The sequence below is a fragment of the Melospiza georgiana genome, chromosome 3 (assembly GCF_028018845.1).
Source record: "Melospiza georgiana isolate bMelGeo1 chromosome 3, bMelGeo1.pri, whole genome shotgun sequence".
NCBI classification, from domain to species: domain Eukaryota; kingdom Metazoa; phylum Chordata; class Aves; order Passeriformes; family Passerellidae; genus Melospiza; species Melospiza georgiana.
The window spans coordinates 106926953-106938255 of record NC_080432.1 but is presented as its reverse complement, the minus strand read 5'-3'; the positions used below and the strand labels follow the sequence as shown (position 1 = coordinate 106938255).

Genomic DNA, 11303 nt, shown 5'->3' with positions numbered 1-11303 from the left:
TATTTTAACATTAAAAGGAATCTTTGAATCTTGCGAAGACCTTTCCCCCGAGCTTGAGGGAGGTGAGAGGCCGGCGGGCCGCAGCGCTCCGCCATGGACTCCCGCTCTGCTCTAACTTCATTCATTTTACCCGAGCCACCTCCTGGTCTCCCGAAAGCTGCTGCCTCCCGGCTGATGGAGGAGGGAGCGGGAGAGCCCGAGATACGGCGGGGCGCAGCGTTGCTGCGGCCATTTTATGGTCCCGGGGCCGGGAGAGCCGGCGGCTCCCGCGGCGGGCGAGCGGCAGAGCGGGCAGGCCAGCGCCGTTCCCGGAGCTCAGCGTTGGCGGCGGCGCGCTCCGAGCCCTCGCCCTCCCGCGCTCTCGGGGGCGCGTGCGGCGGAGTCGCGGCCCGGCCCGCCTGCCCCGACGGGCGCCAACGGGCCCGGCTGCGGCCGCTCGCGGGTATCTAGCGGCGGGCGCGCTGAGGGAGGAGCGGGCGTGCTGCCGCCGCTTCCTCCTGCGCGGGGGCCGGAAGGCAGCGCGGCCCGGCAGCGGGAGAGGGCCGGGCCTCGGCGGTAGTGCCGCCGTTGCGGGTCAGCCACCCAGCCTTCCGCAGTGGGGGCGGGCAGGCCGGGGGAAGGGCCGGGCCCCGCCGCCGCGCTGGGCGATGGAGTGAGGGAGCGCTGCGCGGCAGCGGGAAGATGGCCGGTGGCGGCGGCGGCGGCTGCAGAGACAGCTTGTTTCTGGAAGGTGCGTGCAAGGCTGCGAGGAGGGAAATGTGGCCCGCGAGCCGCGTTTCCCTTCTGGCGACCAGTAAAGGGGCACGGCACAAACTGGGGAATGGGGGAGGCGGGCGTGTGAGTTCATATGGGGTGGGGGTTATGGGTCCCCTTTGGGTGCGACGACAATGAGAGGTGGCTTCGTGGTGGGGGAAGGGTGGCTGCCGTGCCTAAGTCTGGTGAAAAGAGACCTGCTTTTCAGGGAGGGCTTAGTGAGGGCGATTTGGTTCGTTTTTCTTTTTTCCTTCTTTCTTTCTTTTACTGTTCCGAGGCGCCGGGAGTGCGGCGTTTCTTTCCTTTGTCGGGGCAGCGGCGAGAGCAGCCCGGGCTCGGTGCAGCGGCCGGACTCCGGCGCGGCTCGGCGGGCGCTGGGCTGGGGGCGCGGGCAGGGTTAGCGCCGGGTGAGAGGGAGGGAGGCCGGGGCTGCACTGCCCTGCCCTCAGCCCGCTCCCAGGCCCCGGCCTTGCCCGAAAGCTTTGGCCCCACCATAAAATAAGTCTTCTCCTGCTCTTAAAAGGCTCCTGTAAAGGTTTGGGACTGAGTTGAATTTTGTGAGGGGGGTAATGCTTATAATTGTGATACGAAGGGGAGGATGAGCCTTATTACCTGCATTTGAAAGAAACCTTTTGCGTTTGTAAAGCCTTGACTCTTTTTTTTTTCTTTTTTTTTTTTCTTTTTTTTTTCTTTGTTTTTTCTTTTTTTTTTTTTTTTGGTACACGGTTTTGGTGTCCTGAGGGGTTTTTTGTTTATCACTATAAAGCTTTCAATTATACTGCAAAAAGCCTCCTGAAATGGGGATATTTTTAAACTGTTGAGTCTTTACAGTTTCTTTGATACATTAAAAAATTACCGCTGTAGTCTTGCAGAATTGCTATAAGCACATGTCCTGATGGCATGGACCAGTAGTCTGGTAAATTCTGCCAAATTACTGCAATGATAACAAAGGAAAATTAATGAAATTAAGTATTCCTCATAAGCAGAGTTTTTCAAGTCAGGAATAAGTTCAGCATGGGAGATTTGCAGTACCTGTATTGCACAGAACATAACCTCTTGCAGATTTTCTCTTGCTGCAGGATGTTGGATATTGGCTTTTTATTACAAGATATTCTGGAATAGATGTACCGTGTGAACAAAGTACTGCTTGTTGTTTTAAATAATTAATCTGGAATTTTGATGTTCAGAAACTCTGAATAATAATAACAGCTGTCATGGTACCTCCCTTATGCCTTTAAAGGACTTGGTGGTGAAATGCAGACACCCCATTTTTTTCCTGAAGTCTCCACAGACCGTGGTGAGGTTTGTGCAGACAGCTAAAAGTGTCAAGGTGATGACTAGTCACTGTCTTCTCTGTGCACCTTGAGTAGTTGCTGGCTGGTCAGGTGGCTGAGAGAATATGCATTTCATATGCAATATTCACACTTTTTTCCTTACAAATTCTCATTCCAGCAGCAGTACAATACTGGATAGCATCTCCATTTGAACCTTCAGCGTTCCACGATGGGTGAACTGAGTTATCAGCTGGTTTTGTGTTTTCCCATTGTTTGGGGACGTGTTCATTTTAGGACTGATGAGGTGATAGAAACACTAAGAGTTCAGCCACATGTGAAGAAAATCTAGTGTACATGGTGGTGACAGAAAATTTATGGGGGTGGCCCAAGTCCAAATGGGACAGTCACACTTGGGCAGATTTAGTAAGAGCTGGTAAAATCTGTACTGATTTGAAGCAAAGGGAAAAGGCTTCAGATGTTATTTGATAGGTACTTATTAGAGATATTTATAGGAAAAGTACAGGCCTAGAAAAATCTATAAATACATATATGTACATGAGATTTTTGGCAATCTGCAGTCTGGAAAGGTAGCATAGTAGCTCAACCTAATGATGTTACCTAGAAGCACCATTACCCTAAGGCTAGGCAAGCAGGAGATTGCCAGATTTGTGGGATAAGTATAGCAGGGACAAAAAAGGGGATTGAAGTGTGCAGAGTAGGAAATATGGCAACTTCTGTTGCTGGATGATGGTTATTAATACATGAGCCTAGAGCTGCATCTATAACTTGTCTGAGTGTATGTTTCAGGGAGTCCTTTGAAGGCTGTGTAAGCAACAACCAAAAATTGTTTACTTAATGTTTCCAGAGGTGTTTTCTCAAAGACTGGCAAAGGGGAGGGGCAGGGCTCCTCTGTCCATCCCTGCGCGATAGAAGAAGTCTGGGTGAAATGGACGCCAGCTCAGTCTAAGGGACACTGTGCTGGTTAAATACAGACCTGCATTTCTGTGTGTGCATACAGGTACACAGACAGTCCTGGTGCTGTCCTGCTTGTGCTGACTATCAGTCAGACTCAAGATAAATGCACAGTTAAGTGAAATAAATTACTTTTCAGTATCACAGTTGTTGGGAATTTTGGTTTTGATTCCACGTGTCCAGTGAGATACTGCTTTTCTTTCATTTAGTGTAACAGATGTTACTGTGAAGAAATATGTCTGTCATTCTAGTGTAAAAGTGCTTCCTCTCAACATTTTTATTATTCTATTCTCCAGTAAAAACAAAATGGTCTTTCTAGAAGGGTGTTCCTTGAATGATTGATTTGTTGCCTTTCTGGTAATACCATTCTTGAACATAGTGATTCATAGTGATTCATGTTTTTTGTCCAGTTCTTTGTATCTAATGTGCATAATTTTTATGCTGTATTATATAGACTGTTCAATGGAAATGTGAAGAAGATCCCTAGGACTGTAATGGACTCTTTTTAAAGCTGCATTTGTTACCATTCTGAAGCAGTGATAATAGTTGATCACTTACACGTGGATATACGGGGCCTGCAGGATTACTTCATTCGAAGTGCCAGGACTGTTAGAAGTGTGCAAAGTACTCTATTTTTGTTATTTCATCTAGATGCAAGTGAAATTAGTAAAACTGTTCTGGATTTGCTTTTTTAAAGTGATGTTTCAAGTTATGGGCTGAACATGCAGCAATTGCACTAACAAAGTATTTCTCTTACATGAGAATTCTTTCCTGATGTGGAGGAGGAGAAGTTTAGTGAACTGTCTGCAACAGTTCCTGTGTTTTTTAATTGATAGTCATGTCTAAAATATAAAGAATGGCAGGCAAACTCTTTTGGACTTAAGGTAGGAGGCATGTTAAATATATGGGAATGGAGAGTACTGTTGATCATAACCTTGGAGAAAAATTGCAGAAACTCTTGTTTTCTGACTCCTTCACTGTTACTGAATTGCAAGGAAATTGTAATTTCTCCTTTCCAACATGAAATTTAAAGTTTACCTGTGTTTATGCAGTAGGTAATAGGTAAACTTCAAAAGAAGAAGGGAGAAATGTAGTATTCTTTCCTATCATTTATTTCAGTCTCCTGGTGATTACAGTAGTGAGGCCGAGAACCAGTACTGAATTTTCTTTTTGAGGATCTCCTTTCTCAGGAATGTTGCCAGTCCCTAGCATTGGAGCTGTTGAGATATTTCACTGCAGTCATGGCAGGAATTTGCTCAATTTTCATTCCTATTTCTTGGCTACAGGTTTCGTAATAGCAGTAAACAAAACTATGTGGTGTACCTGTTAGCAGCTGTAGTGTGAACTGCACAGTTGTCTGCCAGAAGCCTCCAGAAGACTCCTTTATTCTTCTTTCAGTTCACATATAAAGATTTGTCTTCACCAAAGCAAGAGTTGTAGACTTATGTATTTTCTTAAAGGTGGCTGAGATTCTGGGGTGGTACAGAAACATGCAGCTTTTGTGTATTAGAGTTACAGACTTACCTTTTGAAGTGGTGGTAAGCCCCTCCTCTCTTTTTTTGTTTCTGTTTTTAATCATACTGTGAAATCTCTGGCTGGATTAATGCAAATTAGGAGGGTAAAGTGGAATTTATATTCAGGTTGAACACTTGAAACATTTCTACCTGCAGGACTCTTCTCTTTATTTTTCTCTTAACAGTGAAATATAATTATTAATTATTGCAATTGTCTCTAATAGTCTGTGGTGCTTTGTTTGTGATCTAATGGAGATTGTGATTAGCTTGAAAATGTGGGGAAGAGTTGTTTCAGGTATCATTGATCTTCTGTGTCTATATGAACTCCTGCTTTGTCCTGTTGAATTCTTCTCTGGTTTGCATCTGTCCCATCAATGTCCAGACAGCTTGTTTCTTCTGTTTTTCTTGAGAGTGTTTTTTAAACAACAGAGTGTGAAGTTTGTGACTTCCATAGCTTCTCTATATATCCCGCTCCTTTGACACATTCAGATTTTTTTCCTGCACATACATCTTCTTAGACTTGAAGAATGTTCAACTGTCCTGTCCAGTGGTTTTCAGAATAGGAAACCTTCTGACTTGAGTAACAGGTTGTTTTCTGTGAATGAAACTCACTTATTGAGAGCTATTCCTCAACAAAATCAAATGGAAAGCATTTCTTACTGCCTTATTTTTTTCTACATGCCAGACTAATTTGGGTGATAGGTGGCACGAAGTATTGGGAAAGATGGGTGCTTCTTAAAGTATGCAGAAAGATACTAAAAATAAACCTAATTTATCTATTACTGCTCTATAGCATATGTTGCAATATGCTTGGGAGCACCTTCTAAGGTAAAAGCCTGTGTCCCAGTCCTCTTCCACATCATCACCTCCTTAATTTTGAGACAGGATTCTAGGAGCCCAGGCTTGTCCTGAGCTTTCTGAAGTATCTGTGCACAATTTTCTGGTTTTCATTGTGGAGGAATTTAGTATTTGGTAATTTTTCCTAAGTAACTCCTGCTCTATAAGTTTTCTCAAAGTGGGACATAGAAACTTCTGGTGTAACTCTCTTGTTTGGGATACCTCATCCACTATTTCTGGCTCTTGGATTTGGTAGTAAAGCACTACTCTTCCCTCAGAAAAAAGTTAAGAATTTCTGGTGAGTTTTAGTGGCAAAAAAAAGAAAAAGAGAATGTTGCTAAAAGAGATCTTTACACTCTTCTTTATGTAACTATAAATAAAGAAGTAATAGTAATAACAAAAGTAGTAACATTAATACGTGGTGGGATAGCAAACATCAACAGTTTGTACAGATATGAGCCTGTTTAGATATTTCAGTCTTTCCCTTCTTGTTTTATGTACAAGGATAAAACAAAATAGATTATTTATTTTAATGGTTTCAACAGCAACTTTGGCTTCTATTACTGTTGTTTCTGGAAGACTGCACATGGGTTTTGGTGCAGTATCAGACTTCACCTAGTCTATAGTTTTATCTTTGTCTCATAATTGAGGTGTACCAAGGTGTTTTGTGTTGTAGCAGATCCTATAATATGAGAATAGCCACTGAACTTGCCACTTTGAAATATTGCTTTGTAAGAATATGAAGGTTTTTTGAGTCATCTCATAATTTTGCCTTCTTCCTTCCCAGTAACAGGATCACCTATTCCCAACCCCCTGCCATAGGAAGGGACACCTTCCACTAGACCAAATTGCTGGAGGCCCCTTCTAACCTGGCCCTGAACACTTCAGAGTTGGAGCATTCACAACCCCCTCAGCAACCTCTGCAAGTGCCTTCCCACCCTCAGTGTCCTTGGCTACTGCTTTCTTACAAGTAACAAACATGGTAGCATGACTTTTATTTTTCCAAAACTTAAACCCCTCCTATTTACAGACGTGTCAAGGTAATTTTTTTCCCGATTTACCTTACAGGTAAAAATACAGAAGTTCTGTGAAATTTGCTCACTCTATTAAGCAGGGAAGTCAAAATCAGTGTGCCTGAAGTGCAGGTTTGAGTGTTGCCTGAGCATGGTTCAGTTTGCTGCTCACTGGTGTTTGTTCCTTCAGTGGCTGAGCAGTCAGGGGCACAGGACAGCAAATACCTTCAGCTGTGTGTGTTGCAAAGAAAGGCGTGGAAGAGTGTGCAGGATAGCTTAAGGTGCTGCAGGAGGCTGAGAAACCAAACAGAAATGGAGCTGTTGTGGTGGAGGATATTGTAGAGATACCAGGAACAAATCTGGGTTTGGGGAAAAAGGACAAATGTAATTTTCTTATCTTGGCAGTTCTAAAAGGCAGTTACATTGGGAGTGAGGGGAGGACGTGTTAAGTTCCTTTCTTTTGGCCCATGTTTTGGCACTCACTTGGTTTCAGTTTTTTAAGGTAGTGATAGTTTTACATAGATTGAAATCTGTCTAATGCTCTGTACTTACTTGCTATGAAGAAAATTAAAACTTTCGTAGAATATTGTCTTTGTTATTATATAGAATTTTAAATTTGTTGGTAGCTTTATCTTACACATTTAATTTTTAAAAGGATGTATTCCTAACTTTTGTTTCTGTGTTTAGCAGCCTAGGATGCTTAATGCCTAATATTTTCAGGTTAAGATGACCTTTTCAGGTTAAGATGACCTTAAGTCAGAATTGGTGTTTGAATGTCACATTAGTGGGTGTGACTCCAGTTTGGAAGCAGAGCTGCATGTACTCTCCACCACCCTGGAAACTTAACCACTTTCTTGCCAGAGATTGAACTTGCTCTGTTGTGTCTTGCCAGGTTGGCACTTTGCCAAACTTGTGTTGGATTTGCTCATTGAAGGGTAAGTGGTAGGTGCAGGACAATGGCTTGGATGGGGAGAGCATACAGCCTCTGTTCTCATGTGAGAATGAGAGCACGTTTCCTGTTCCACCTCTGCCTGGTGATCTCTTAAGTCAGGCTAAGGTGTATGACAGAGCTTCAACTTTGTAATTTTAGGTATTTTAGTGTAAGAGCAGCTTTATTCTGCCCAAGGACACGCAACTATTTTAAATAGCAGGTTATCTTCTGTGAAGAACAGGGTTATGGTGAAGGTTGGGGACTGGAGGGAATAAATTAACAGGCTGTGGTTATTTCTTCTCAGGTTGGTCAGCAGGCCTTTAAAAAGTTTTTGTTAACAGGCAAGGGATGTAAGCGCTGCATGAGGCAAGGAAACATTTCTGCATGTGTGTCCCAGTAATTCCTATGAAAGAATAATTTGGAGTGAAAGACTTTGGGGTATCTTTCTCTGAGTTCATCTTGAGTGATTATAGATAAAGAGCAGTGATGATTCAAAACTCTGCCTTAAGCCCTCCTGGCTTTTTGTTTGTTTGTTTTCAGACCATATGAGCTGGAGCAAAGTCTCCCTGCTCATGTCTCTGTGAGATTTCGTTTGTTTGTTTATTTTTATTAGAAGACTTGCCACAACAATGTTTTAGGAATGAAAAATACCAATAATACTCTGCTGATGTGGTTAAACATATTACTCTATGACATGATTAATAATATGTAATCTTAGAAATTTATGTCTGTAAGAAACAGCTGCAAAATATTTATTTTATGAGTATGTTTTTATTCAATGTCATACAGTTGTTTCATTTGTACTAAAATTCATTCTACTGATGTATTTTTATTAATGTCATAGGATATAACGTTATATTTGTTTGACATGTACAATTTTTATGGCTCATTTAGCAAAATATGAGTATCCTGCTGATGACAGAATTTAATACGACAGTCTAACAGAAAGATTATTCAAGAGCCCATTAGATGAGAATTTGAACTATGCTGTAGATGTTAGGTTTCATATTTACAATTGCCTTGGTAATTTCTGAGGCTCACTTGTAGAAATGTTTAATAGAGTGTGTTGTAATTTTATTTTTACCAAGGCTTACTGCTTAAGAAACAATTTAGGGATCCTTTACAATTGGGAGTAAACTTTCAAAAGTGAACTTTGGGACTGTGCTGGCCCCCTGGTCACTGTGATTGCATATACCTGGCCCTGGGACAGTAAAACTTCAGTGGAGATTTTGTAGCTCTGCCATAAGGCAGGTCTGTTGTAGCTGAATCTTTACTTGATAAATACCACAAAAACTATCTGTCACTGATCAAGTAAAAAGTTTTTTGTCATGTAGCAAAGCCTATATTAGATGAAAAAGGCACTGCTCATTAGGGGTAAGAAAGGCTCTGTGATAGAAACAACTTAGAGATGAAGGTAAGCAGGAGTTTCTTTGGGTAGAAGTGGCTGAAACTCTGGCTGCAGGATGGTCACTTCTGTGTTTTGCTTTGGCTGTCTTTGGAGTGCTGTTTCTTGAAAAGTAGTTTTATAACTAGGTTCAATTAGCCTGTGTTATTTTATTAAAAATGAGTCGATAGCCCATCTTCATTTTTGTTGCTTTTATGAACAGTTACTGAGAAAACATTTGCTTTTCATGGGATGTTAAAGTGATTTTTCTCACTTTTTAAAAAATAAAGCCTGCTTAGTGGATCTTAGTGTACTGTGACATAGCCATCAGTTGTCAGTGCTCCTTAAACTCAATTGCTGTTAGGTCTGGAGAAGTTTGGTGCTTCCATTACAAAGATTTCTGTGATCTTAATGCAGCACTCCAGATTATGTCCCACCTTGCTGCAGTGATGGTTGCTAATTGCAAAGGGAGTTAAAGTAAATAGTGTATCTAGTGTGATCAGAAGGCTGTTGCCTATATTTGAGTTGCATTTCTCTGATTTTTTTTTTTTTTTAAGAGACATAATGTCCATAGATCCAAACTGTGTGTGGATTTGCAGAGTCACAGAAGGGGCTGTGTGTGGGGCTGTTCTGTGTGGGCCCGCAAGGAGCCGTGCCTGCAGCTGGCAGCACAGGCAGCCCCACTGCGGGGCACTGCTCAGAGGGACAGACGGACAGACAGACAGCTGCTGCTCTGCTCGGAGGGACAGACAGACAGACAGAGCCGCTGCTCTGCTCGGAGGGACAGACAGACAGAGCTGCTGCTCTGCTCGGAGGGACAGACAGACAGACAGACAGAGCTGCTGCTCTGCTCGGAGGGACAGACAGAGCTGCTGCTCTGCTCGGAGGGACAGAGAGACAGAGCCGCTGCTCTGCTCGGAGGGACAGACAGAGCTGCTGCTCTGCTCGGAGGGACAGACAGACAGAGCTGCTGCTCTGCTCGGAGGGACAGACAGACAGAGCTGCTGCTCTGCTCGGAGGGACAGACAGACAGAGCTGCTGCTCTGCTCGGAGGGACAGACAGAGCTGCTGCTCTGCTCGGAGGGACAGACAGAGCTGCTGCTCTGCTCGGAGGGACAGACAGAGCTGCTGCTCTGCTCGGAGGGACAGACAGAGCTGCTGCTCTGCTCGGAGGGACAGACAGACAGAGCTGCTGCTCTGCTCGGAGGGACAGACAGACAGAGCTGCTGCTCTGCTCGGAGGGACAGACAGAGCCGCTGCTCTGCTCGGAGGGACAGACAGAGCCGCTGCTCTGCTCGGAGGGACAGACAGACGGACAGAGCCGCTGCTCTGCTCAGAGGGACAGACAGAGCTGCTGCTCTGCTCGGAGGGACAGACAGAGCTGCTGCTCTGCTCGGAGGGACAGACAGAGCTGCTGCTCTGCTCGGAGGGACAGACAGACAGAGCCGCTGCTCTGCTCGGAGGGACAGACAGACAGAGCTGCTGCTCTGCTCGGAGGGACAGACAGACAGAGCTGCTGCTCTGCTCGGTGGGACAGACAGACAGACAGAGCCGCTGCTCTGCTCGGAGGGACAGACAGACGGACAGAGCCGCTGCTCTGCTCTGAGGGACAGACGGACAGAGCAGCTGCTCGGAGGGACAGACAGACAGAGCAGCTGCTCGGATGGACAGACAGAGCTGCTGCCCCTCCCGGAGACAGCGAGCTCCGGCTGTGCTTCACTCATGCTGCCCTTGGCTCATGGCAGCTTGGCTGGAGAAAACCAATCTTTGGGGTGGGGAGGAGCGTTGGTGGAGCCAGTCTATTCCTTTTCAGCCATGTTAGAAATCCACCTCAGCTGACTGCTGCCTTGTGTGGGTATGAAAGCTTGCCAGTGTCTCTAAGAATTGGAGAAAACTCCAGGTATTTAGCCTTTACAGAAGGGCAAATGCAAATATTTTTCTTGCCACATAGTTTAACTAACTCTTTCATCATCCTTTCCCTACTCAGTTATTTTCTGAAACGTCCTTTTTTCATGTGACCAAATTTTTGAGGTTAATTGAGATTGTTGAGCATTTTCTTTGTATGCTTTCTTTGCTGTCTGTTTCATGTGAATTTTGAACAATTGTCAACATCAAAGAGGTGTCTTGCTCTTTTTTTCTACTTCAATTACATTTAGAGTTTCTTGCTATGGAATAAACATTTCTTGTGGAAGTGTTCAAGGCCAGGCTGGACGGGGCTCTGAGTGGACTGGTCTAGTTGAATGTCTCCCCCCTGCTCATGGCAGCAGGGCTGGCAGTAGATGATTTTTAAGGTCCCTTCCAACCATTACCATTCTGTGATTCTTCTGTCCTGCGTGTGCAAGTTAAGTTCTTGCAGAGATCGTGGAGCCTTTCTGCACTTTCAATTTCTGTATGTTTTTATAAAGGGGGTAGTATCTACCTGACATCATGTGTGAAACTTTACAGGATAAACGCAGAAGAATTAAATAGTACAAATTCTTTTTTTCTTCTTCCTCTTGGTATGTAAGATACAGTGCTTTATTTCAACCTGATGTTCCAATTTCTGCAGCAAACATGAAAACCTTGTCAAAGTGTCAGTTGCCTAATTTCCAGGTAGTTTGGATTATTAATCTTACTCTGTCTGTA

General features: G+C 44.2%; 1 protein-coding gene across 1 annotated transcript in view; it reads left to right on the top strand.

Annotated features, from left to right (window-relative positions):
- Positions 1-537: 537 nt before the first annotated feature.
- The window catches only part of SENP6 (SUMO specific peptidase 6), a 73005-nt gene continuing 62239 nt past the window's right edge, over positions 538-11303 (top strand). Inside the window, exon 1 of the mRNA XM_058019855.1 lies at positions 538-730. Coding sequence (XP_057875838.1) covers positions 682-730 — 49 coding nt within the window. The 5' untranslated portion in view covers positions 538-681. The remainder of the gene's footprint in view (positions 731-11303) is intronic.